The sequence below is a fragment of the Panthera pardus genome, unplaced genomic scaffold (assembly GCF_024362965.1).
Source record: "Panthera pardus isolate Hobbes unplaced genomic scaffold, ASM2436296v1 HiC_scaffold_4, whole genome shotgun sequence".
Taxonomy (NCBI): Eukaryota; Metazoa; Chordata; class Mammalia; order Carnivora; family Felidae; genus Panthera; species Panthera pardus.
In genome coordinates this window covers 518,047-545,435 of record NW_026526969.1, presented here as the reverse complement: position 1 = coordinate 545,435, position 27,389 = coordinate 518,047, and the positions used below count along the sequence as shown (strand labels likewise).

The following is a 27,389-nucleotide window of genomic DNA, read 5'->3' as shown; positions in this document are numbered from 1 at the left end:
CTCTTGATTCGTCTCGGTTTTTTTCTTCACAAGCCTTCATGCTACCTCTTTGTCTTCTTCCTCCTTCTCCTGAGTTCCCTTCCCCAACCCTGCAGGGACCTCCACACAGGACAAGCTTGCTATTTGCTGCAAGCAAACCTGGGGTCACAGTCTCTCTTCTGTCATGTGTGGGCAGCCAGACTGTCTCCTTCTAACTGGTTGCCATGGGGCATGTCCACTAATCCCTAACCCTTTGCAGCTTCAGCCTCTCCATCTATAAACAGGACTGTTGTGAAGGAAGATCGATCGTGTAAAGGCTTTAGCACAGTCTGGCACCAGTTGAGCCACTGTGTTAGGTGTTATAGTTACAGTACTACCTGTGTTATGCATTGTGTTTATAGCCCTGCTCCCAGATGTCTTCCCTGACTCCCTTTCCAGCCTCAGTTCATTTGCCAGAGCGTTGGTCCCTGCGTGTTGCCTGATATTCAGGGATGTGAGCTCATGTTTGCAGAGTACTGCTGGCTTTCACACTTGGCCTCCCAGGAAGCTATGTCAGGCCTCAGACCCCAGCAGGTAGATCCCAGGGACTTGCCACAATGCTGTTGCAGTTTAGAGGACCACATGGCTCAGAGCTGGTTTCACGGGCTTCCACATCTCTGTCCACCTGTGGCCTGATGCAGCCCAGTTATGGGACTTCTGTGGGAGAAGACAGGAAATGGCTGGGGGGTCACAGGGATAAAGGGGATGAGGCCTTGCTTTCAAGGAGCTCTCAGTGGGGTAGGGAAGAAGACCCAGAACTCACAACTACAGTGCTCCCAATTTAGGGAAAGACTACTAGATGCACCTATAGGATCCAGTGCAACCACAGAGCTGGATATCTGGGTCATCTGGGAATCTCCCTGACATTGATGACATTGATGATGCTTGGCTAGAATACCAATGAATAAATGGGAAATAGTGAGACAGTGGAGGAAGGGCATTCCAAGCAGAAGAAAGAGCATTTAAGAAGGCTTGAAACAGCCTGATACATTCTAGGAACTGCAAGTGATTCCAATCTGTTGGTTTCTATGATCTACAGGACCAAGACCAAATTGTCTCTCTTGACATTCAGAGCCTTTCGTAATCTTGCCCCAACCTACTTCCCACCGCTCCTGCCCACCCCACTCCTGTCCCTTTGTTATAGCCACTCTGACCGCTTCCTGTTCTCCAAGCAGGCTATTCACATTCTGGCCTCCCAGGCTTTGCCCAGGCTACTCTCCTTGCAGGGAAACTTCTAATCCTCTTCTTTGGGGAGCTAACTCTCCTCTTCCAAGACCCAACTCAGGGGACATCACCAGAAGCCATTGCAGGGCAGAAGTTGGATGCTGTGCCACCAGCGCCTAGAAGCCAGCTTGTTGTTTCTGTTGAATAGTTGATCAGATCAAGGAAATCTTCCCTGAGAACCCCAAGTAGACACCCTTTCCACGCTGCCTTAAATGCTCCCAGAACACCTGTCCAAGCTTTGTCAGGGCTTCTTGAGGCAGGTATTTCTTTTTCTTCAGGGTCTAACTCTACCTGGCCCAACGAGTTGAGGTGCCAGGCACGTGTTTGTTGAATGTATGAATGATCGGGCAGGCCTTTTCACCTTATGTATCCTGTGAGCCTGCTAGGCCTAGCCCACTGTCTCCAACGCCTGGCACAGTTTGTTGCCCTCAGCGCTGTCGCTCGGGCACCACCCTCACTGCCCCTACCCCGCCCTGGGGGCCGCTCTACCCCAAGCGACTCCGGAGAAGGCTCCGCCCACAGCCGGTGTTGGAGGGTGGAGGCAACGCCCACCTCGCCAGGCCGCCTGGGATTGGTGCGGCCGCCGCCAGGAGGCGGGCAAGGGCCGAGCAGGGGCTGACGCTCCTTGGGCCAGAAAAACCCCGCCAGGTGGCTGGCTAGAGGGTGACCGCGCGGCCAGGAGGTGGTGAGTGCCGGGCAGGCGGGACGGGAGGGACGCGCGCGGCGGGCGGAGCGGAGGACGCCGAGGACCGTGGCGCGCGCCCTAGGCACTGCCCACGTCCGCCTCCCCACGGGCTGCGTTGGGTCAAGCGCCGCGCCGGAGCCCAGAGCCCGCCCCGCCGGAGGGACTCCACCCAGGGGTCGGAGGAGGTCGTCAGTCCCGGCTTGTCTTCTAGACCCGGACGACCGAGGCTCCTGAACGACGAGGAACCGCCCAACATGGCATCGGAGGTGAGTGGGACCTCGGGGACCCAGGTCCTCCGAGTCTCCAAACGAGGGGGAGGGGCGCTCTGGGACCCAGCCAGGGCCCGTGACCTGCACACGGGATTTCCCTATGTCGGACGCGCCGCCGGCCACCCTGCCGGTAATTGTCTCCTCTGGCTCCAGGCGGTGGGTTCCTCCTGGAGCACTTGCTAGAGCCTGGGAAAGATCTTTGCGCGGACTTCTATTCTCCCCCTCCCCGCTCCCCAGGGGCCTGTGTGGCATTCACCAACCCACACTGCTAGGGAAGGTGGCCTTGGCCTGACAGCGCTTCCGGCGAGGGGGCAAGAAAGGAGCTGCCCACTGATTCAGCCTCCTCACCTCTTCATTCCTGCTTTCCGGATGTCCTTCTGTCAGTCCCCACCCTGCGCCCCTTCTCCTGTTGTAGCAATTGTCATTACCTGGCAGAGTCCACATGACTCTGGTTTGTGGAAAGAACCAGGGGGTAGGGGACCATGCCCTGTGGCCCCAGTGGCCCCAGTGCCTGGTGGCTTCCTGTCTCATTGGCCTCTCCTCTTTAGAGCCAGAGGACTCCTGGGTTCTCTTCCTGACCACTGAGTGTCAGGAGTCCTAGGTACAAGTTCTTTTCCTTGGGCCTCAGTTGATTTATCTGGCAAATGGGAATAATAATAGATTTCCCCCTCCCTCTGTAAGGTACTGGATCATGAGGTCATTGTTTTGAACCCTTCAGGTGAAAGGGGCTGTTTGCTTGATGCCAATGAAGGAACCTGGAGCCTGGGAAACCAGAGATCTAGGTTCCAGTCCTTTTTGGTCCTCATTAGCTAGCAAGTCACTTCCTCTCTCTAGGCCTCAGTTTGCCCATTTGAATAGACTGGATAAGAATGCCTGCCCTGCTAGTTTCTGGATCAGGGCTTGGACTTTGGAGGCAAACAAATTTGGTTTCTGAAGCAGTCACTTGATCTCCCAGCCCACCTCATAGGAGGGTGTAATAGCATATGTAGAATGCCTAGCACAGGGCCAAGTTTTTGGACTATAGTAGGTGCTCAATAAATGGTGGCTAAAGATACAGTAACAACAGGTTATTTCCCTCGTGCAGTCTTTTTTTTTTTAAACGTTTCATTTTATTTTTTGAGAGACAGAGTGCGAGCAGGGGAGGGGCAGAGAGAGACGGAGACACAAAATCCAAAGCAGGCTCCAGGCTCTGAACTGTCAGCACAGAGCCTGATGCGGGGCTCGAACCCATGAACATGAGATCATGACCTGAGCCGAAGCTCAACTGACTGAGCCACCCAGGGGCCCCTCCCTTGTGCATTCTACATTGGCTGTTGCTCATTCATTCCAACCTCAAGCAGTCCTGCTCCAAAGGTATCACTCTGGCCCTGATGTGTCCTAGCTTAGAGGAGTGCTCTCTCCCCGCACATTAGGCCCTCTCCCCCCCACCCCCCCCGCCACCCCCCCCACCTACCCCCCCACCCCCCCCACTCCCCCCCACCCCATCTTCAGAGCCCAAATGATGGCACCTCATTCTGACCTCCATCTGGGGTCTTTTTTTTTTTTTTTTTTTTTTTTAAATTTTTTTTTTTTTTTCAACGTTTATTTATTTTTGGGACAGAGAGAGACAGAGCATGAACGGGGGAGGGACAGAGAGAGAGGGAGACACAGAATCGGAAACAGGCTCCAGGCTCCGAGCCATCAGCCCAGAGCCTGACGCGGGGCTCGAACTCAACGGACCGTGAGATCGTGACCTGGCTGAAGTCGGACGCTTAACCGACTGCGCCACCCAGGCGCCCCCATCTGGGGTCTTTTTAAGCCTGCCAGTGGGGTGGGAGCTTGGCCCCAATACAGAGTGGGCTGCCTTCAGGAGACCAGAGCATCAGGTGACTTTTGCTGGCCCCAGGCCGTCCCGTGGGTTGGTACTAATTGGTTTGGCTGCAGCCCCACTTGTTAAGTAGTTGTTATTACTAACAACCCAGGCAGGGAGTCCAGAGGCCTGCTGGAAGAGGCAGTGCCAGGTTCCCGGCTGAGGGGGGTGGGCTGGCTCTCAGTCCTGGCTGGTTGGCCCTGGCCTGCTGGCCCCACTAGTCAGGACCAGGGACCCACGTGGTGCTTTGTGGAGATCTAGGCTTGGAGGGTAAGGGATGGATCTGGCTCAAAAGGTTGAGGGGGGTGGAGGCTGCTGCTGCAGGTCAGAGTCCTCTGGCAGCCAAGGCTGCTGGGCAGTGAGGAGGTCAGCTCACAGTCTGGGGCCAGAGCACAGTGGAGGCCCCCATGGTGCACACAAGAACCAGGAGTGGCTCTAAAGCACCGCCTGGCTCTAGCGGCCCTCAGCCCCTCCCTTACTAAGAGAGGTTACTGGGTGCCAGGCACTGTGCTATGTATGAGCTTAGTAAATTTAATCTAATGAAATACTCACAAGTCTATCAGGTAGGTACTACTCTTGACTTTATATTATAGAGCGGTAATCCCAAGGCTTAGAGAGGTTGTATAACATACCCACAATCAGGTGGCTGGAAGAGGTCCTGGACATTGCAGGGGGACAGAGGAGGACATAGGTCCCCAGAAGCCATTATAAACTCCCCCTCCACAGGAAAGTTGGCAGAGAAGTGACATGCCTACCTTCACCCAGGGAACACTCTCCTAATCCTTGGCATTTTGGGAGCTAAAGCAGCTCCCATGTGTTCTGTACCCCTCCCCCATCTGTCATATGCTGTGGCCTATGCCCTCTTTCAAAACAGAGGTGTCTCTGTCCCACCCCTCTGCCCTTGGCTCCCGGAGGGACAGAAGGTCAGCTAGTGACCTTCTAGAAAGCCAATGATAGCAAATGTGTCAGAGGTGCTCTCCAAGGGAGTGGTGGGGGTTGGGATCTTAGGCCCCACCCCAAGCTGTGGTAAAGAGATGCTGGTCGTTTGAGTCTGATGGGGCCCCTCAGGTGCTTCTTGCCTGTCCCTGCCACAAAAGTTCGGGGTATCAGGGCTATCAGAGCAGCTCTGGTGGAATGTGGGGTTTAGAGCCTGCATTCTGCTGCAGATAGCTGGGCCACAGTCCTGGCCCTACCGCCCCCAGCAAGGGCAAGCCGTGTAACTGCTCTGTGCCTTGCTTTTCCCCTTGTTTCCCCAAGGATACACTTGGTACCTGCTTCAGAGAGTTTCCGTCCGCGCATGCCAAGCAATTAAAGTTATGCCTGGAACACAGTGAGAATGCACTACATGTTAGCCAGGATTCTTATCGTTAGCGCTGGAATATCAGCTGGATTCAGACTCTGGACTCCAGAGTGACTTCTCCCCTTGGTCAGTGACAAAAGGTCCCAGAAACTCTGCTGTGGTCTCAGGGCGTCTTGTACCCTGCCATCATTTCCTTAGCGAAGTGTCACATGGTAGGAAAGAACCCTAAGTTCAGTGTCCAGCCACATTCCCACACTGACTCCCTGAGTGACTTCAGGCAAGTTCCCGATCCTCTCTGAGCCTCAGTTTCCTTGTCTGTCCAGTGAGAATAACCCTGCCTGCTGGTTCCCACTGCCATCAGGCTTCATAACTCTCCTGCAGGCCCTTTGTGAGAGGCACTGTCCTCAAGGGTGGGGAGGACACTAACTGCTCCTGCTCTCCTGGCCAGAGTGGGAAGCTATGGGGTGGCCGGTTTGTGGGAGCAGTGGACCCCATCATGGAGAAGTTCAACTCATCCATTGCCTATGACCGGCACCTGTGGGAGGTGGATGTGCAGGGCAGCAAGGCCTACAGCCGGGGCCTGGAAAAGGCGGGGCTCCTCACCAAGGCTGAGATGGACCAGATACTCCATGGACTTGACAAGGTACTCTCTCCACCCTAAGGGCCACCCTAGAGCTCCTCCCTGTGGTCCCAGGCCCCTACCAAGTCTTGAGCACAGGTTACAGTGCTCTCCATGCACGTCATTTCCTGTGATTAAATGTCGAGGTGCCCTTTAAACTGTCTCTCTTCATCCTTTAATGCCGTGGCTCATGGGGGAGGGAGGGCTGGGCCAGAGCTGCTCCCTTGGGGGCGGTGACTGCACCCCCTGTGGAGCACTCACTGTTCCTGTGGAGCACCCCCAGGACTCAGCTCCTATACAGAGACAGTCAGTGATCAGAGTGGGAGTGCAACCAGGGATGGGGCCCTTTGACTGTGGATGCCTGGCCCCTGGGATCATTGCCATCTGCTACAGGTGGCTGAGGAGTGGGCTCAGGGCACCTTCAAACTCAGCCCCAATGATGAAGATATTCACACGGCCAATGAGCGGCGTCTGAAGGTACGACCCCCTCAGGTCCCCCTGGCCTCCCCTCTTCACCTGGCCCTTGGTCACTTGGAGCATAAGCGCCATCATTCTGTTCCTTTCATCACTGGCAGAGTGCAGGCCAGACCCCAGAACAGGCGGCCTGGGCAGAGACGGCAGGGACCAGGAGTAGGGAGGGAGGAACCAGGGCGTGCCTGGGCTGACCCCACTGGGCCACGAGCAGGCAGACCCTGACCCCGTGCCTCCCTCCACCCCCAGGAGCTCATCGGTGAGACTGCAGGGAAGCTGCACACGGGACGAAGTCGGAATGACCAGGTGCTGCTAGCTCTTCTGCCCCGTGCCCCATGCCTTCCCAATCTTGGGGGACCCAGGAGGCAGATTTGGGGCTCGGCAGTGGTCTGGTGTTCCAGCGAAGCAACACATCTGTCTCCCTGAGTGCTGCCTTCTCCTCCCCACAGGTGGTCACAGACCTCAGGCTGTGGATGCGACAGAACTGCTCTAAACTTTCCGCCCTCCTCTGGGAGCTCATCAGAACTATGGTGGACCGGGCAGAGGCGTGAGTCTCCCATGGACACCCAGGTGGCAGAGAGGGGCATGAGGGCAGCCGGGGGCTCCTCTCCCCTAAGACAGGCAGATCTAGGTGGCAGAGGTGAAGAGGGTCGGAGAGCCTGGGGTTCATGGGCATCCTGGAACTCCTAGACTAAGTGAGGCAAGCAGCCAGGAATGGGGGCATTTCTTGCTCTTTGCTACTCCCATGCCAGCCAAGCTCAGCAGGCAGGGCGAGCTCACTCTTTGTGGCTTCATGAGCAGGAGGCTAAGGCACTAGGCAGGTGCCCTGAAGCCTGAGGAAGGGGGCTGGCTGTGCCTGGGGCAGCCACGGTCACTCTTTAGCCTGCCTATGCCCTATGTCCTCATTCCACCCCCCCATCCCCAAAGCTGCTTCCCAATGGCCTCATCCCAAGCTTTGGCTTCTGTGGCCTCATGTCTTTGGCGTTGGCTTTGTTCCTTGCAGACCTGGCTACTTTGCTGCCGAGAAGGCCCTACCTGGTGTCAGAGATAGGGTTAACCCTTCCTCTTTCCCAGCTCCCTGTGACCTCTTTTTCACAGACCTTACCACCTGGGGGAAAACAAGGGCATAGGAACCATCACCCTGGGGGTGCTGGGAGAAATAGGGAGTGACTGCTAATGAATACAAGGTTTCTTCTTTGGGATGATGAAAATGTTCTAAAGTTGATGTGGTTGTACACTAAGGTGTAAAGTTTAAATGGGTGAATTGTATGTGAATTATATCTCAGTAAAGCTGTTTATTAAAAACAAAAATAAGCCAGAACCGTGTGCCCCTGCCTTACCCACTTTAAAGTGCCCCTGGCTCTTCTAGAGTCCTTGGGAGCTTCTTGAGTGCCCACAAACATGACTCCCTGCCACGGGGTACCCACCATGTGTCTCCTCCTTTGCTTTCACCTCTGCTCAGCGCTGAAGACTTAGTCACCTTTGGTCCTAAGCCAAAGTCCTACTCCTGGGAGGCCCCATGGCACTGGCCTAGTCCTTGGATCGCCCCACTTCTGGCTGCTTCTTTTATGATGCGTTTGTCCCCAGGAGATCCCTTGCTTTCTTGTGCAGACAGATCCTTGGTAGGCTTGCCCTGCTTTTCCTTGTAGGGGCCAGGCCTGCAGGGTCCCAGGTGTCACAGGCAGTCCTTGCCTGAACTTCCTGTACCCCTCAGGCCCTGCCCTTATTCTTCCCCCACAGGGAACGTGACGTCCTCTTCCCAGGGTATACACACCTGCAGAGGGCTCAGCCCATTCGCTGGAGCCATTGGATCCTGAGGTGGGTGGGTGGGTGGGGGGGGGGGGGCATCATGGAGGGGCTGTGATGGAAAGGAGGGCCCAGGATGCCCTGACCCTCTTGCCCCCTGCCTTCCTACAGCCATGCCGTGGCACTGACCAGAGACTCTGAGAGGCTGTTGGAGGTACAGAAGCGAGTCAACGTCCTGCCCCTGGGGAGGTGAGTGAGGCCCCAGTGCTCTGAGGGCCTAGTTGGGGGTAGTGGTTGGTATGTCACATGGTCCCTGGGGATCCACAGAAGAGGAGGGACCAGGAAAGACAGGAGAACAGAAAGGCAAGTAACTGGCTTCCCTGTCCAGGGTTCTTCCTCTGTGGAAGGGAGGGAACCCTGCATGGAACCCCCCCCCCCCCCCCCAGCTCTCTCTAAGATGAGGACAACCAGGCTAGTGAGTATGTCAGAGCTTAACCTCCAGAGAGGTTCCAGAGAGCCGTCCAGCTGCCCACAGCCCACCATTTCCCCGCCGTGGGGACAAGTGTTCTGTCACCCGTACTGACTCGGTGGCAGCCCTGACAACCAGGGCTTGGCTCTGGGTGTGCAAGTGTGTATGTGCCAGGGCCTGCCTGCCAGGAGCCCTGGTCACCCGGAATCGCCTATTTTTGCAGTGGGGCCATTGCAGGCAACCCTCTGGGCGTGGACCGTGAGCTGCTCCAAGCAGGTGAGGTGCCTGCCCCTCCTCCCCAGGGAGATCCCCCTCAGCACCTGCCAGGTCCCACACACACTTGGAGAGGGCAGGAGTCTGGTTGAAAACTGCATTTATTACCTATGGACACTGAGGCTAGAGAGGCCAGAGAAGGCCTGTGGCCAGGGTGCATTGTGCTGGGGAGAGTCAGGGCTCTTGCTTCCTTCTTGGGACCCAACCCCCATATCCTGCCCCTCCCTACTCTCCTCCCTGAAAGGGTCTTAAGGAGGGGGTGGCTGGGCAACCTGGTTTGGGGTAGAGGAAGCCCCTTCTTTCCCTCCAGCCCAGCCCTATTGCCTTCCTCATTTCCCTGTCCTCCAGAACTGAACTTTGGGGCCATCACTCTCAACAGCATGGATGCCACCAGTGAGCGAGACTTTGTGGGTGAGTCCTGGGGGCCAGCCCGCTTGTCCCCTGGGGCCAGTCCCCTGCACTGTGCTCTAATTTGTCCTCTAGCCTCCTCCCACCCCAAGTTGGCCCCACCTGGGGATTCTCCAGACTGAGTGAGGAACAAGAGAGGCCTGGTGACCAGAAGGCCTGCTCTCCCTTTCCTCCCACAAGCTGAGTTCCTGTTCTGGGCTTCACTGTGCATGACCCACCTCAGCAGGATGGCTGAGGATCTCATCCTCTATGGCACCAAGGAATTCAGCTTTGTGCAGCTCTCAGATGCTTATAGGTAAGTCCGGGCCCTGCCCTACCCCAGCTCTGCACCTGGCACACGGCTTCCCTCCTCCCCCTGCCACCCCCTGGGCACACCTGGACTGCATGCTGCTGGACATCCCCTGATCCAGCCAGCACACCAGCCAAGAGGCAGGGGAGCCCTTTCAGCCTCAGCATCTCTGTCCCCAGCACCGGAAGCAGCCTGATGCCCCAGAAGAAAAACCCAGACAGCTTGGAGCTGATCCGGAGCAAGGCGGGGCGCGTGTTTGGGCGGGTGAGCAGGGCAGGGAGTGGGGGCAAGGCTCTGGGCTGACCCGGAGGGTCCTGAGGTCCAGCCTCCTGCTTCTCATTCTTCCTTCAGTGTGCTGGGCTCCTGATGACACTCAAGGGACTTCCAAGCACCTACAACAAGGACCTACAGGTGCGAGGCTGGGGCTGTGGATGAGGGGCCCATCCACATGCTGCACATACACCGTATCCCAGTTCTCAGGGCCCTGGCACATCCAGGCAGGGGTTCACAGAATTGCCACCTTCTGTCCTATGTACCCAGCCCTTGACTGCCCTTGAGAGCTCTCTCCTCCCTGCTGGTGTGGGTTGTACGAGGTGCTGAGTGTTCCCAGTGGAAGGCAGTGGGCATGCCTCGGTGGGGGACAAGGCTGCTGGGCTCTCACTTCCTGCCACGTGCCTCCCAGGAGGACAAGGAAGCCGTATTTGAAGTGTCAGACACCATGAGTGCCGTCCTCCAAGTGGCCACTGGCGTCATTTCTACACTGCAGGCAAGCCACCCCCCCCTCTCCCCTCGGCCCCTACACTCTGGGATGGGCATGCCAGGAGGCCATCTTGAGAGGAGATGAGAGTTGATGTGTCCAGGAGATCTGAGGCAGGGGGAGGTGGGTATGTGTTTGTTCCTGCCCTTGGGAACACTGAAGTGACAAAAGATGCTAGCTACAGTAGAATGGAACTGGGTTAGACTCCAGGGGTCCCATCAACTGGCCTGACCAGATTTCTTTTTTCATCACTTACTATGGGAAATTTCAGGATGCGCAGTTGAGAGAACATATAATGAACCCCTATGGACTAACGTGCAGCTTCAACAATAATCAACTCATGGCCTGCTTTTGCTTTGGCTATCTTTACCCACTACCCACCACCTCGTTATTTTTAAGCAAATCCCCATCGTATCATTTCATTCTTAAACAGTTCAGGATGTGTCTCAAAGCCGTGTTTCTCAAACTGTAGTCCCGGGACCAGCAGCCTCAGCAGCACCTGAGAATGTAATAGAAATGCAATCCTAGGTCCCACCCCAGACCTCCTGGGTTCGAGACTCTGGGGGTAGGGCCCAGCGATTTATACATCCCCCTGGTGGTTCTGATGTGTGCTAAAGCTAAGGACTCCAAAAAAGGGCCGGCAACCCTTAGTAGCACACTGAAACATTATCAATAGTGATGACAAAATGGCTCAAGCAGAGAGGGCAGAGTAGGCTGGATCAGAGTGGATCTGCCCAAGGCTGGGGACATCCTGGCTAATGGGGGTGGTGGTAGGCCTTGGGCCTGAGGCTGGCAGCTTCGCCACCCAGGGTCCCCAGGACTCACCACCGCCACCACTGGCGTCCCCCAGATTCACCGTGAGAACATGGCACGGGCTCTTAGTCCTGACATGCTGGCCACTGACCTCGCCTACTATCTGGTCCGCAAAGGGGTAAGTGTGGAGTGGCAGGGGTGGGGGTGGGGCCAGGAGATGGGGGTGTTGCCCAGGCTGGGGCTGGGGGTCGTAGGGGAGGACATGGACAGAACAGGGAGCAGAGGAAGGCCGAGTCAGTGCCGCCCTCGCCCTGGCTCCCCCAGATGCCATTCCGCCAGGCCCACGAGGCCTCTGGGAAAGCTGTGTTCATGGCAGAGACCAAGGGGGTGGCCCTCAACCAGCTGTCGCTGAAGGAGCTACAGACCATCAGGTACAGCCCCCTTCCCTCTGCTGCCTCCCAGGAGGTGGGCCTGGGCCCCTGAGGCCCCCGGTGACCCAGCTGGGCCCTGGCCCATCTCCTCCTCCTTCCCCCAGCCCTCTGTTTTCAGGCGATGTGAGCCATGTGTGGGACTACGGCCACAGTGTGGAACAGTATGCTGCCCTGGGTGGCACGGCGCGTGCCAGTGTCGACTGGCAGATCGGCCAGGTGCGAGCACTGCTGCGGGCCCAGCAGGCCTAGAGCTCTCCCCACCCTGCTCCCAAATAAAGTGGGCCCAAGAGGAGACTGCTGCTCGTGTCCTGCCTAGCCTGTCTCCCTCAGCAGCAGGCTTCCAGGGGTCTGCTGAGCGAGCAGCGGGGGCCATCAAGATAGTGGAGAAAATAGGCAGGGATGACAGAGTCACGGGTGGGGACGGAGGAGAGGGGATTGTCCTCGTTAGAGCCCCTACCCTGCTTGGGCCCCACACCCTTCACCGCAGGACAACACAGTGACCTCCCGTCTAGGGTGTCTTGGGAGGCTTGGCCTCCTTGGAACCTTGGTGGCACCTGATGGGCTTGGTTAACTCAGTCCTTGTTCATTGTCCTTCCTTCCAGTGTCCCCCAGGCTCCCCTGCTCACATTCTCCCCGTGCTCACCCACCCTTTCCTGAACAATCAGGCATGATTACAGGGTGTCCTGTGTTCTCGTGGGGGGAATGATGTATTTGGTGGTAAAATCAGTCATCCAGGTAGCGTGTGATGACACGCACTAGGTGAGCTTCATACACAGGTGAAGGTGTCTCCTTCACCCTAGAGAGTAACGTACAGATAAACTCCCAGCACTGACCATGAGGTGAGGGCCACAGATAGGGGGAGCCTACCCTGTGTTGCAGTCAAAGATTTACATTTGGTCTGCAAAGGGCCGGAGGCCAGGCCTGGCACACAGTAGATGTTCAATAGCAGTGAGTCCCCAGAGCCGGCAGAGACCTCACCCAAATCCTGGTAAGAAATGTCTGAAATTTATGTTTTATTAAGAACAAAGCTAAACTCAAGGAAGAATGAATAAGCCCTCCCACGTGTTTCCAGGAGCAATGGAAACACGGTAAACTAAAGAACCAAAACTCCAGCAGTGGGGACACAACACCAAATTCCAAAAAAGGCCAAAGCCATGGGTCACAGAATGTTCTAGAATAGTGGCTCTGGAAGTGTGGTTTCTCCTCCCCAACTCATCATCTGGGGATTTGTTTAAAAATGCAGACTTTCAGGGGTGCCCGGGTGGCTCAGTCGGTTGAGTGTCTTGACTTCAGCTTAGGTCATGATCTCGTGGTTTGTGAATTCAAGCCCTGCGGTGGGCTCTGTGCTGTCAGCTCAGAGCCTGAATCCTGCTTCAGATTGTGTCTCCCTCCTCTGCCCCTCCCCTCTCTTCTCTCTCAAAAAAGAAAAAAAAAACTAAAAAAAATTTTAAATGCAGACTTTCAGGCCTTAATGAAACCTATTAAATCGGATTCTGTGTGAGGCCCAGCTGTTTTCATAAGGCCTTCAGGTGATTCTGATGTGCGTTCAACTTTGAAAATCACTGGTCTCTAGAATCTTGTTACCCAGAGTTGCTACAGACCAGCACCCCACCTGGGTCCCAGCCTGACCTGATTCAGAGTCTGCATTTTATTTTATTTTATTTATTTTTTAAATGTTAATTTATTTATTTTGAGAGAGAGAGAGAATCCCAAACAGGCTCCACACCGTCAGCACAGAGCCTGATGTGGGGCTCGATGTCACGAAGCCTGAGACGATGACCTGAGATAAAATCAAGAGTCAGCCGCTTAACCGAATGAGCTACCCAGGCGCCCCAGAACCTGCATTTTAACAAACTCACCAGATGCTTGTTGCACATGCTAGAGTCAAAGTGCTGATCCAGAGAATGCCTAAAATCTAGTCTCAGAAATGAAGGGATTTATGTCCATCAAACAGCAAATAGGATTAAAATAGTAATTATAATATATACTGTAATACCCATGATGCAAGGAACACTTCCTGCCATACCACCTCCATCAGTGGGGCACACCCCAATCTAAAGTGGGAGCTTTACATTCAGACACTCCTATTAAAAGTTTCTCCTTAACTGGAATCAGCCTTCCACATGTGAGCCTAGACACATGCGGTCCAACTTGACCAGAAAGAAGGAGTCTCTCCTGTCCCAGGGAGAGCAAGAATTTGTGTAACTTTTCTCCAGACTGTCCATACGTGGTTGAGTTACGCCCTGTGTCCGCCTCTTTCTATTCTGGCACCAACTGGCTATTTACACCAAAGCTCAGTGTGACCTTGTATTGGGTTCCTATTGCTGCTGTAACAGATTACCCCATACGGTGGCATAAAACAACATAAACACTTATCTTACACTTTGTGAGGTCAGAGTCTGAAATGGGTTTTACTGAGACAAAATCAAGGGTCAGCAGGGCTATGCTTTTTTTTTTTTCCAGAGGTTCTAAAGAAGAATCTGTTTTCTTGTAGTTTTCAGTTTCTAAAAACCATCTGTGTTCCTTGGCTTTGCGGCCCTTTCCTTCCACCTTCAAGGCCAGCAGCATAACTGCCATCTCTAACTCTGACCCTCTGCTTCCTTTGTCGCATCTTCTGACTGACCTCTCTGCCTCCCTTTTATAAAGACCCTTGTGATTTTACTGGATCCATCTGGATAAACCAAGATCATTGCTTCATCTCAAGATCCTTAATCACATCTGCAGAGTCCCTTTTACCATGTTAGGTGACATATTTTGGGGATTATGGCATTGGGGAATCATTCAGTCTACTACATTTTGTTGTCTGGCTCTCAAGGATTAATGTCCATCCCACATGCAAAACATTCATTCACTCCATTCTATGTTCCCCCAAAGTCTCAACCCCTTATAGCCTCAACGCAAGTTCTAAATCTTATCAGCTCAGAAGTCTCATATCTCATTACCTAAGTCATCTAAATTAGATACGGTGAGACTCTGGGTCTGATCCATCCTGGGGCAAAATTCCTCTCTATCCATGAATCTGTGAATCTCTTACGATTGTGGTTTGGATTAGAGTTCACACATACAAACTCAAGAAACAAATAATCTAATCCCAGAATATAACGCTTGTTTAAGCACAAGATAATACTTAGAGGCATTTCAATTTGAAAAGGAAGAAAATGGAAGGGAAAAAGGAATCACTAGTTCCAAGCAATTTTGCAATCCAACCCAGAACACTCCATTAGGTTTCACGGCCTGCGAATATACGTTTTCCCTGGTCTCTGAAAGTACAGTGTTCCTATGAAACTTTTCATAAGCCAAAATGCTACAAAGTGATAAAGCAATTACCATTAATTTATATGTAAAACTTTTGATCATTCTCAGGGCCCCCAAAATAACCTCTCCTAGGCTATTCTGATACCTTACCACATATCTTGCTAATGGATGCCCAAAATAAATCAAGGCAAAGCACAGATGCTCATAGACACAGTTCAACGCTATGGTGGCTTGATGCTGAGATGCTGAGTGTAGTTCTTGGGGAAGGAGCTTGGTGATGCCACTCTCACTGCTCTGGGTACGTGCTACCTCTATAATGGCTCACAGCAAAACAAAATGCTAATTTTGCTTTTTTTTTTTTTTTTTGCCTTCTTGAAAGCAAAAATCTTTGGATTTCTTTTGGTTAGTGAAAACAGGTACTAATGTAGGTCTTCCATAAAAGCGAAGTTGGATACAGGGGTACCCGGGTGACTCGGTTAAGCTTCTGACTCTTGATCTCAGCTCAGGTCACGATCTCTCAGTTCTTGAGTTTGAGCCCCGAGTCAGGCTCTGTGCCGACAGCGAGGAGCCTGCGTGGGATTCTCTGTCTCCTGCCCTTCCTTCCCCCACTCGCTCTCTCCCTCAAAAGAAATAAACTTAAAAGTGAAGTGGCATAAGGCAAACTTCTGAAAAGCAGGGGATCCCTGTAATCCTCTCTGCCCTTAAGCTCTGCGCCCTGGGCCTGTACCACCACCTGCAGAATGACCGTTCCTTTTTCTTGAAGGGTAGCACATCTTTACCGTTGAGTAACTTGTAAATATATCACCCTGTTTCCTGTTTGAGTAAAATCAGAAAGCCTTCCTTAATTTCCTTTTCTCTCTTTTCCTTTTAGGCCTTGCTAGCAGCGTTTTTGCTGATGTAACATTCTCAAGAGCTTTGTACATGTCAGGGGAGTTCACTTTATGAGACAAGGGATTTCTCTACAGATCTTTCCTAGATAATCACATCTCTATTCCTGGCTTCTGCTGAGACATCTGAGGGGATCTGGGAATCATGTGCCAGATCTCTTCAAAGAGCACTCTTCACACCAGAGTGCTCTGGTCTTTTGATCTCCAGGCACTAGCAAAATGTTGTTCAGCCACACCGTAGGTTTTCTCCCTAAAGCATGCTTGCCTGACAGTGAATCTTCTAATTTCAGAATCTTTTGCAATCTAGATAGACTGAGAATTTCCCAAATTATCAAGTTCCTTTTTGCTTAACAGTTCTTTTTTTTTTTTTTTTTTTTAAGTTTACTTATTTTGAGAAATTGCCTGTGAGCAGGGGAGGGGCAGAGAGAGAGGGAGAGAAAGAATCCCAAATAGACTTTACACTGTCAGTGCAGAGCCCGATGCAGGCCTTGAACTCACAGACCATGAGATCATGATCTGAGCTGAAGTCGGCTGCTTAACCCACTGAGCCACCCAGGTGCCCCTGCTTAACAGTTCTTACCTCAATTTATCTCTCTTGGATTCTATACTCTTAGCTTCAAGGAATGCTGAGAAAGCAAGTTCCTTGCAAAAGGGAAAGAGATTGTCTTACTGGCTCTTACGCTAAACTTTAATCATCCCTTGTGGATTGGGGCAGGCCCCACATCCCTGAGCCTGTTGTCCTCTGAACAAAATCCAGGTCTACAAGGAAGGAAAGAGGGGAGCAATGGCTGTGGGTTTAGCAGCCACTGACATCCAGAACATATGAGTACTGTTCTTTTGAACCAAGATTGCATTCACATCTACCACAAAGCAGGTAGACTCAAAGTCAAAACTCCAGAGTTATGTTCTACATGAGCACTGTGGAACTATGTCTCCTCCTGTATTCTGTAATTATTTGAAAAAGTACAAACTAAAATTTTCCCTTGTAGAATCCATCCAAAGTTGGCTTGGTTCTCTGACTCCTGCAAGTTTGATCAGGATTTTATCTATTTTTCTCCTCTGAAATTACCAATAAAAATGATGAAGAAAGTAATGCAGATGACTGAAGCCCTATGGCATATAATCTGAGAACTTTTTCCAGCTTACTTTTTTTAAATGTTTATTTGTTTTTGAGAGAGAGAGAGAGAGAGAGAGTTCAAGCAGTAGCAGTAGAGACAGAGGGAGATAGAGAGAATCCCAAGCAGGTTCTATGCTGTCAGCACAAATCCCAACACGGGCCTCTATCCCACAAACTATGAGATCAGTAATGCTGTCATCTGTTCTAGATTTTTCAAATATCTTACTGAAATCCAGATAGCCTTTGTTAGAGCATTCCCTCACCCAGGTCTAAAAGGGATTAAGAACGTTATCAAAAATTCTGATAAAAAACTTTATCAAAAAGGGAGATGAAGTTATTTTTATGGGATTTGTATTTAGGTGAAACTATATTGGGTCCCAGTATCTATCAATTCTTTTTTTTATTTAAAAAATTATTTAATGTTTATTTTTGAGAGAGAGACAGAGCGCAAGTGGGGGAGGGACAGAGAGAGAGGGAGAGACAGAATCTGAAGCAGGCTCCAGGCTCTGGGCTGTCAGCACAAAGCCCAATGCAGGGCTCGAACTCAAGCTGTGAGATCATGACCTGAGCTGTGTGCTTAACCGACTGAGCCATCCAGGTTCCCCATCAATTCTTTTTCTTTAATTTTTTTTTTTTTAACGTTTATTTATTTTTGAGACAGAGAGAGACAGAGCATGAACAGGGGAGGAGCAGAGAGAGAGGGAGACACAGAATCTGAAACAGGCTCCAGGCTCTGAGCTGTCAGCACAGAGCCCGACGCGGGGCTCGAACTCACGGACCATGAGATCATGACCTGAGCCGAAGTCAGACGCTTAACCGACGAGCCACCCAGGCGCCCCATCAATTCTTTTTCTAAATGCACATTCTCCACTCCTTTTACTCATTCATTCCTTTATTTTTTTAAATAATAGCACTATTGAGATATAATTCACATGCCATAAGACACACTTTTAAAGTGTTCGGTTTAATGGCTTTTAGTATGTTGGTAGAGTTGTGCAATAATCACCATAATCAATTTTAGAACATTTCATCACCTCAAAAGGAAGCCCACAAGAAACTTTTGTGCTTCAAAGGAAATGAAAAGACATTCATAAGTGGGAGAAAATATTTGTAAATCATATACCTGACAAGGGTCTAGTATCCAGAATATAAAATGAACTTTTACAATTCAACAATAAGTTGAATTTTATTTTAATTTTATCTATTTGAATTAAAAATGGGCAAAGTATCTGAAGAGATATTTCTCCAAAGGAGATACAAAAATGGCCAATAAGCACACTAAGCAATATTGAACATCATTAATCATTAGGGAAATACAAATCAAAACCAAAATGAAAGATCACTTCATGTGCACTAGAACGTGAGTTACTTTTTGTATTTAGTATTAAGGAAAAGGTCCAACTTCATTCTTTCCCATATGGAAATCTATGTGTCTGAGCACCATTTGTTGAAAAGACAATTCATACCCAATTGAATTATCTTGGTACGCTGGTCAAAAAATAGTTGACCAAGGGTAGCTGGGTGGCTCAGTCAAACATCTGATGGAGGCTATGATCTCACAGTTTGTGGGACTGAACCCCTTGTCGGGCTCTGTGCTGACAGCGTGGAGCCTGCTTGGGATTCTCTCTGCCCTTCCCCCACTCGCGTGCACTCTCCCTCTCTACATCAAAAATAAATAAATAAAAACTTAAAGACAGTTGACCAATACAGGGGATGAATTGTATGATATGTGAATTATACCTCAAAAAAACTGACACCCCTCCAAAATAATCAACTATTATTTCTAACAAGTAAGTATTGTATGGAAACCAATTTGACAATAAATTCATATTAAAAAAAAAAAAAAGTATTTTCTATGTGGACCAGATATTGCACTCAATGCTTTCAGTTTATTTAGAGTTTGTGGAACTCATCTTCTTCCCTTTCTCGAAAATTTTTTGTTTCTTCCAGTCTCACCAGTAGGCTCACCAGCATCCTGCTATCAGCCACCACATCACCCACAGAAATTCTACAAACTCACCTTGTTCTCAGTAACACCAATCTCTTACCAACTCCTGTGGCATCTGAATGTGCAAGATTGGGCCTAAAAGCTTAGCCAAATGTTCAATTTTTCACTTATTTTTGCTCAACTTTCCCTCCCCTCCCCATGGCACCTAGACCAAAGCTTTCACACCTTCTTCAACCTCCTAACCTGATCTGAACATCTCCCCCAAGCCCCTGGAAACCATTAATCTACTTTCTGTCTTTATTGGCTTGTCTACTGAATATTTCATATCCATGGAATCATATCATATGTGGCTTTTTGCACCTGTCTTTTTTCACTTAGCATAATGTTTTCAAGGTTCATCCACATTGTAGCATCTATCAGAATTTCATTCCTTTTGATGGCTGAATAATACTCAATTTTATGATATACAACATTTTGTTTAACCATTAATGATAAACATAAGGGTTGTTTCCACCCTTTGGCCATTATGAATAGTGCCACTAAGAACATTCATGTACAGGGGTATCTGGGTGGCTCAGCCAGTTAAGCATCCAACTTCAGCTCAGGTCATGATCACATGGTTTGTGGGTTCGAGCCCCACATTGGACTCTGTGTTAACAGCTCAGAGCCTGCTTCAGATTCTGTGTCTTCCTCTCTCCCTCCCCCACCCCTGCTTAAGTTCTGTCTGTCTCTCAAAAATAAATAAACATTAAAAAAAAATTTTTTAAAGAACATTCATGCACAAGTTTAACAAAAACCTCTTAATAACTAAATCCCTCAGTCCTTATCCTACTTGACCTCTCTGAGATTCTAGACAGTGTTGACCATTCCTTCAAGAAATCCCCCCTTTTTAAATTAAATACAATATGCCACAGTTCTGAAAGTAATATTAACATATTAAAAGGATTATATACCATGACCAAGAGAGATTTCTCCTAGAAGGCAAGGATGGTTCAACATACAAAAATTAATCAGTGTGATATACCACATTAACTGAATGAAGGAAAGAAACCTCATATGATTATTTCAATAGATTCAGAGAAAGCACTTGAAAAAACTCAACAAACTAGAAATAGAAGGAAACTAACTCAACATAATACAAGCCATATATGAAAAACCTACAGCAAACATCATATGCAGAGGTAAAAGGATGGAAAGCTTTCCCTCTAAGATCAGGAGCAAGAAAAGGATGCCCACTTCTTCAACATAATCCTAGAAGTCCTAACTAGAGTCATCAGGCAGGAAAAAGAAATAAAGAGCTTCCAAATTGGAAAATAAGACATAAAATTATTTCTATTCACAGACAATATTGCCATATATGCAGAATATCCTAAAGATTTCATTAAAAAACTATTAGAACTTGGGGCGCCTGGGTGGCTTAGTTAAGCGTCCGACTTTGGCTCAGGTCATGGTCTCACGGTCCATGAATTCGAGCCCCGTGTTGGGCTCTGTGCTGACAGCTCAGAGCCTGGAGCCTGCTTCAGATTCTGTGTCTCCCTCTCTCTCTGACCCTCCCCCGTTCATGCTGTGTCTCTCTCTGTCTCAAAAATAAATAAACATTTTAAAAAATTTAAAAAAAAACTATTAGAACTAATAAATGCAGGAAATTAGCAAGATACGAGGTAACACACAAATACCAACTGCAGTCCTACACACTAACACTGAACCATCCAAAAAAGAAATTAAGAAAATTTTATTTACAACAGCATCAAAAAGAATAAAATACATATGAATTAACTTAACCAAAGAGGTGAAAGATTTGTACAATTATAACTACAAAACACTGCTGAAAGAAATTGAAGAAGACATAAAAAAATGGAATGACATCCCAAGTTCATGGACACTTAGTGATCTACATGTTTAATACAATTTTTAAGTCAAAATCCAAATCGTGTTTTTAGAAAAATAGAAAAACTCATCCTAAAATGCGTATGGAATCATAAGAGACCCCAAATAACCAAGACAATTGTGGGGGGAAAAAGTTGGGGTGTCATATTTCCTGATTTCAAAACCTACAGCAAAGCTATAGTAGTCAAACCAGTGTGAGGACGCCTGGGTGGCTCAGTCAGTTAAGCATCCAACTTCAGCTCATGATCTCACCATTGTGGGTTCGAGACCCATATTGGGCTCTGTGCTGACAGCTCAAAGCCTGGATCCTGCTTCAGATTCTATGTCTCCCTGTCTCTCTGCTCCTCCCCTGCTCGTACTCTGTCTCTCTCAAAAATAAAAAAACATTAAAAAAATTAAAAAAAAAACCCGGTGTGATACTGGCATAAAGACAGACATATAGAGTAACAGAACAGAGTTCAGAAACAAACTCTCACATATATGGCCCAACGATTTTCAAAAAGGTGCCAAAACCATTCAGTGGGGAAAGATAGTCTTCACTAAATGGTGCTGAGAAAACTGAATATCCATGTGCAAAAGAATGAAATTGGACCCTTACTGAATACCATGTACAGAATGAACTAAAATGGATCTATGACCTAAATATAAGACCCAGAACCCTTGGAAGAAAACACAGGGTAAAAGCTACAGGACATTGGATTTGGCAATGATTTCTTGGATATGATGCCAAAGGGAAAAAAATAGATTGACTTAATAAAAATTTAAGAATTTTGTGCACCAAAAGACACTAGCAACAGAGTAAAAAGCAACCCACAGAATGGGAGAAAATATTTGCAAATCATGTATCTGTTAAGAAAATAATATCCAGAGGCTATAGTTAACTCCAATTCAACCACAAGAAAACAAACAGCCTGATTCAAAAATGGGCAAAGTCCTTGAACAGACATTTATCCAAATAAGGTATACAAATGGCCAATAAGCACATAAAAACATGTTTAGTATCACTAATCAATAGGGAAATGCAAATCAAAACTACAATGAGGTGGGGGGCACTTGGGTGGCTTAGTCTATTAAGCATCCGACTCTGGATTTCAACTCAAGTCATGGTCTTACAGTTTGTGAGATCAAGCCCATGTTGGGCTCTGGGCTGAACTTTCTTGGGATTCTCTCTCTCCCTCTCTTTCTGCCCCTCCCCAACTCGTGTGCATGTGCATGAGCATGTGCTCTTCCTCTCTATCTCTCAAAAATAAATAAATAATCATTAAAAAAACCTTACAATTGGATACCATCTCACACCCAGTAGGATGGCTACTATCAAAACCTATAAAAGAGCTAGTGTTGGGGCGCCTGGGTGGCTCAGTCGGTTAAGCGTCCGACTTCAGCTCAGGTCACGATCTCACAGTCCGTGAGTTCGAGCCCCGCGTCGGGCTCTGGGCCGATGGCTCAGAGCCTGGAGCCTGCTTCCGATTCTGTGTCTCCCTCTCTCTCTGCCCCTCCCCCGTTCATGCTCTGTCTCTCTCTGTCTCAAAAATAAATAAACGTTAAAAAAAAAAAATTTAAAAGAGCTAGTGTTGACAATAATGTGGAAAAGTTGAAGGCACTTCGGTACTGTTGGTGGGAATGTAGAAGGACATTAGTCACTGGATTTAGGGCCCATCCTAATCCAATATGACCTCATCTTAACTAATTATATCTGCAAAGACCCTGTGTCCAAATAGAGCCATTCCTATGGGTTAAATTGTGTCACCCCCAAAAAAATTGAGGAGAAAAATCATTGAAGCAGAAAGTTGATTCTTTGAAAAGATCGACAATATTGATACACTTTCAGCAAGACTATCCTAGTCTGGTCAGGTTGTTAGAACAAAACACCTCAGAGTGGATAGCTTATATAAAACAAGTCTGTTTCTCATAGCTCTGAAGATTGGATGTTCAAGATCAGGGTGCCAGCATGGTCAGATGAGGGCCCTCTTCTGGGTCACAGGTTTTTCATTGTATCCTTGCATGGTAGAAGGGGTGAGGTTGCTTTCTGAAGCCTCTTATATAAGGGCTCTAATCTCATGAAAAAGACTCTGCCCTCATGACCTAATCACCCCCAAAGGCCCCACCTCCTAATACCATCACATTGAGCATTAGGATTTACCATATGAATTTTGAGGGAACACAAATCTTTAGACCATGGCATAGACTTACACAGAAAAACAAGATATAAGTAACTAAGATCGGAAGTGAAAATGGGAACATTATTACTAAGCTTATAGAGATAAAAAGGATTATAAGAGAATACTATAAACAGTTGTGCACCAACAAATTAAATAACCTAGAAGACACGGACAAATTCCTTGAAACATGCAAATGACCTGAAGTAACTCAAGAAGAAAGGGGAAATCTGAACACACCTATAGCAAAAGATTGAATCAGTAACCAAAAAGCTCCCAACAATGAAAAGTCCAGCACCAGATGGCTTCACAGGTGAATTCTACCAAATATTTAAAGAATTAACACCAATCTTTCTCAAATTCTTCCAAAAAATTGAAGAGGAAAAGACAGTTCCTAACTCACCCCATGAGGTCAGCATTACCCCGATGAAGACATCACAAGAAAAGAAGATTACAGATCAATGTCCCTTATGAATATAGATGCAAAGATTCTTGACAAGATATTAGCAAATTGAATCCAACAACACATTAAGAGAATTATTCACCACGACCAAGTAAGCTTTAGCCCAGAAATGCAAGGGTGTGATTCATCGTAAGAAAATCAATCAATGTGATACATCACATTAATAGAATGAAGACAAAAGCATATGATCATCTTAATTGGAGCAGAAAAGGCATTTGACAATATCCAACATTGTTTTATGATAAAAACTCTCAGAAAAATTATGTTTGCTTTGACAAGTAAAATTGGAGTGATATAGGGAAGCTAAACATGGCCCCTGTGCAAGGATGGCATGCAAATTTGTGAAGCGTTCCATATTTTTGTCAACTATACTTTGATTTAAAAAAAAAAAAAACAAAAACTCTCGGGACACCTGGGTGGCTCAGTCGGTTAAGTGTCCAACTTCAGCTCAGGTCATGATCTCATGGTTTGTGGGTTCAAGCCCCACATTGGTCTGTGTGCTGACAGCTCAGAGCCTGGAGCCTGCTTCAGATTGTGTTTTTCTCTCTCTCTCTGCCCTCCCCTGTTTGCACTCTGTCTTTCTCTCTCTCAAAAATAAATAAACATTAAAAAAAAACACCTCTCAGGTGGGGCGCCTGGGTGGCTCAGTCAGTTGAGTGTTCAACTCTTGATTTCATCTCTGGTCATGATCCCAGGTTCTGGGATTGAGCCCGGCATCAGGCTCTGTGCTGAGTGTGGAGCCTGCTTGAGATTCTCTCTCTCTCTCTCTCTCTCTCTCTCTCTCTCTCTGTCTCTCTCTCTCTCTCTCTCTCCCTTTGTCTCTATCTCTTCCCCTTGGCTCCTCCCCTGCTCATGTGTGCACACGTGCACACTCCCTCTCTCTCAAATCAAATTATAAATAAATAAATAAATAACTCAAAAGTAGGAATAAAGGGAAATTTCCTAAACATAATAAAGGGCATGTATTTATTTATACAATTATGATAATCTTTTTTATTGGTATCATAATACATTGGCTTATTAATAATTAGGGCGTTCTGCATATACAATATCTCATTATGGACAAGAAAATTTTAATGTTGATTATTTGCTAGATAAAGGGCATTTATGAAAAACCCACAGTAAACATCATATTCACAGACTGAAAGCCTTTCCCTTAAGATAAGGAACAAGACAAGGATGCCTGCTTTTACTGCTGCTATTCAATATTGTAGCCAGTGAATTAGACAAGAGAAAGAAATAAAAGACCTCCAAACTGGAAAGAGATAAACCTATGTTCATGAATGGCAGGATTCTGTATTTAGAAAATCCCAAAGAATCCACGAGAAATTTGCTAGAGTGATAGTGTGTTACACCAACCCTAGAAAACTAATACAGTCACATTCTGAAGTTCTGGGTGAATATGAATTTGAAGTGGGGAGAGGCACATTCAACCCACTACACTGGGCTTTCAGATTCCTTTACTGACATTTATTCTTCTATTCCTTTTTTTTTTTTAAGTTTGTTTGTTTATTTATTTAAAGAGAGTGAGCGGGGGAGGGGCAGAGAGAGAGAGAGAGAGAGAGAGAGAGAGAGAGAATACCAAGCAGGCTCCTCACTGTCAGTGCAGAGCCCAATGTGGGGCTCCATCAAAACAATGAATGAGATTATGATCTGAGCCAAGACCAGAAATCTGATGCTTAATTGACTGAGCCACCCAGGTGCCCCTATTCTTCCATTTCTAATCTGAAGATCACTTTCCCAGACAGCTGAGGTGGAAATAAGACAAGCTGCAGGCAGCCAGTCACTACGTTCTAAACACAACTTCAAAGCCTCTTATGGTCACGTTAGCCTGTTTTTGTGTTTCCACCTCTTGTCTTCTTGTTGTAAACCAGGTCTCCACACGGCACTGGACCTGTTTGCCTTGTTTTCTGTTTCCCATCTGCTCCAGTTCAGCCAGAACGACTCCCCCTCCCCCACTCATTTGACATTACCCAGTAGAATTTGGATTTTGAGGTTTCCAGAGCCACCCTCCTCCTTAGAGCATCTACTGAACTCCGTGAGTTCAGCCGCATACTTCTGGATCATGTCTTAGAGCTGTATGCTTCCTGCCCAATATTTGAGACTAGGGATTGTCATTTTTGCTAAGGAAAGGGACTGTTGTGGGAGCAGGGACCTGGTTGATCTTCCCTAAAGGTGAAATCAGAAGGAGTGGATCAGTTTGACAAGCTCCCTCCTCAGGGTCAGGACCCAAGCAGAACTTTCATTCGCTGCCTTAGCTGATGCCTGTCCTGTGGCTGACCTTGAAGAATGCCCCCTGCACCCTGAAGTACCCAATGGCTCCCCGAGCCAGGCTTGAGAGCTGGCCTGGGCTGTTGGCAACTGCTTCATCTTCAGTCCTTGCTCTGATAAATCCTCCCTCCTCCAGACAACGGGACATTCATTTCTTTTCTCTACTCTTACCCCTTTGAAAGTCCATCTCTGGGATGTCCTCAAGCATCCTTCCTATCGGCAGAGCAGCTCTGCAGTCTGGAAATGGGAGAGGAGGCAGCCCTGACCCATCTCCCAGACGTTTGCTCCTCAAAGGTGAACTCAGACCCCACAGCAGGCAGAGCCTGGAGATCAAGGACCTGGATAGCGAGAACTTCAATACAAGTTCAAAACCTCCTGACTCCCTGGGTTGTTATTTTTTCCTCCTCTTCCTTTTGTTTCCCCTGGAGTGAACTCTTAAAGAAAAAAAAAACAAAAAACAAAAAACGCCTCTGGGCATTTTTTTTAGGGAAGGGAGGAGAAAATGTGATTCCATATTTTCTGTAATGTTCTGCTAATCTTGAAAAAAATGTATAAAGTGACAGACCTAAAAACACTGATTTCGTATTCTCAATTCACAAAGCAGGATTATAATATAGACACATTTATTTTCAAACATTAAGAGGCAAAGCCCAGGGGTGCCTGGGTGGCTCAGTTGGTTAAGCATCTGACTTTGGCTCAGGTCATGATCTCACAGTTCATGAGTTCAAGCCCCACACTGGGCTCTCTGTTGTCTGGGTATACCTGCTTCAGATCCTCTGTCTTTCTCTCTCTGCCCCTCACCCACTGTCTCTCTCTAAAAAATAAATAAGCATTTTTTTAAAAAGATGCAAAAGACCACATATTATATAATTCAACTTACATAAAACATCTGGAATAGACAAATCTATACAAAATCTAGACAAAAAATAGATTAGCAGTTGCTTAGGACTGGATGGGAGGGATAGAAGGATAGAAAGCAAAGAGCAGAGTTTCCTTTTGAGGTGATGAAAATGTTCCAAACTTGATTGCAATGATGGTCACACACATCTGTGAATATACCAAAAATTATTGCATTGTATACTGTAAATGAATGAATTATGTGGTGTTTGAATTCTATTTCAATAAAGCTGTTAAAAAAAATAAACATCAGGGGGTGCATGGGTGGTTCAGTTAAGCATCCGACTCCTGATTTCAGCTCAGGTCATGATCTCACGGTTCATGAGATCAAGCTCCACGCTGGGCTCTGTGCTGATAGCTCTCTTTGCTGAATCCACTGCAAGAATGGGGACCATTTATCACTAGCCAGACTGTCCACATTCCAGAAATGTTATCACTCTGAAAGACCAGGTATTGTGAAAGCCCAGAGGAATCCTGTGGAGGGACCTCATCACTTTAGAAATCAGCCTCCTTGGAAAGAAAAGCAGGAGATTCTGGGTTGACAAAGAGAAACTGGTGACAGTTCACACAGTCTGTAGTCAAATATAGCACATGATCAAGGGTGTTCCACTGGGTTTCCATTAGGAGGAGGTCTGTGTGTGCTCACTTCCCCCATTTATATCTGTGTTCAGGAGGTTGGGTCTCTTGTCGAAATCTGATTTTTCGTGAATGAAAAAAATCAATCTGCTGGGTAAGTGAGGCCCAGTGTTACTTGTTCAGCATCTTAAGCCCAGAAAGTTACTGGCATTGAACTTGTACCAAACTCAGCTTCTTTGATTCAGCAAGCTACAGCAGTTAATCAATCACAGGCTATCAGAAAAATTTTAGATGTTATCTGTCTCTTAGAAAGGAAATGATTGGTGGGCTGATGAAAAGATCTGAGGTCGTTCAGCTACAGAAACAAGAAG

At 48.1% G+C, this 27,389-nt stretch overlaps 1 protein-coding gene and 1 non-coding gene across 3 annotated transcripts; both read left to right on the top strand.

Annotated features, from left to right (window-relative positions):
• The first annotated feature begins 1,831 nt into the window (after positions 1–1,831).
• Positions 1,832–11,853, top strand: ASL (argininosuccinate lyase). 2 transcript variants are annotated; one of them, XM_019421753.2, is made up of 17 exons: positions 1,832–1,927; positions 2,139–2,193; positions 5,794–5,988; positions 6,358–6,441; positions 6,685–6,741; positions 6,885–6,982; positions 8,176–8,253; positions 8,353–8,430; positions 8,874–8,926; positions 9,272–9,334; positions 9,512–9,626; positions 9,800–9,884; positions 9,972–10,031; positions 10,303–10,386; positions 11,228–11,308; positions 11,455–11,561; positions 11,666–11,853. In XM_019421753.2, the coding sequence occupies exons 2-17, from the start codon at positions 2,182–2,184 to the stop codon at positions 11,808–11,810; spliced, it is 1,395 nt and encodes a 464-aa protein (XP_019277298.1). In that variant the 5' UTR covers positions 1,832–1,927; positions 2,139–2,181; the 3' UTR covers positions 11,811–11,853. The 2 variants fall into 2 exon arrangements, with proteins under 2 accessions (XP_019277298.1, XP_019277297.1); XM_019421752.2 differs by lacking the exon at positions 1,832–1,927 and having other exon boundaries at positions 1,937–2,193.
• An 11,676-nt stretch (positions 11,854–23,529) lies between these two features.
• Positions 23,530–23,635, top strand: LOC128774775 (U6 spliceosomal RNA). The gene has a single exon (XR_008419243.1). It is a non-coding gene; the product is annotated as a U6 spliceosomal RNA (small nuclear RNA).
• The last annotated feature ends 3,754 nt before the right edge of the window (positions 23,636–27,389 follow it).

What these genes read in the sequence shown, in the direction of transcription:
- ASL (XM_019421753.2), top strand. An exon ending in GCGTCATTTCTACACTGCAG is followed by an intron (nt 10,387 to 11,227) that starts GCAAGCCACCCC and finishes GGCGTCCCCCAG; the next exon opens with ATTCACCGTGAGAACATGGC. An exon ending in ACTATCTGGTCCGCAAAGGG is followed by an intron (nt 11,309 to 11,454) that starts GTAAGTGTGGAG and finishes TGGCTCCCCCAG; the next exon opens with ATGCCATTCCGCCAGGCCCA.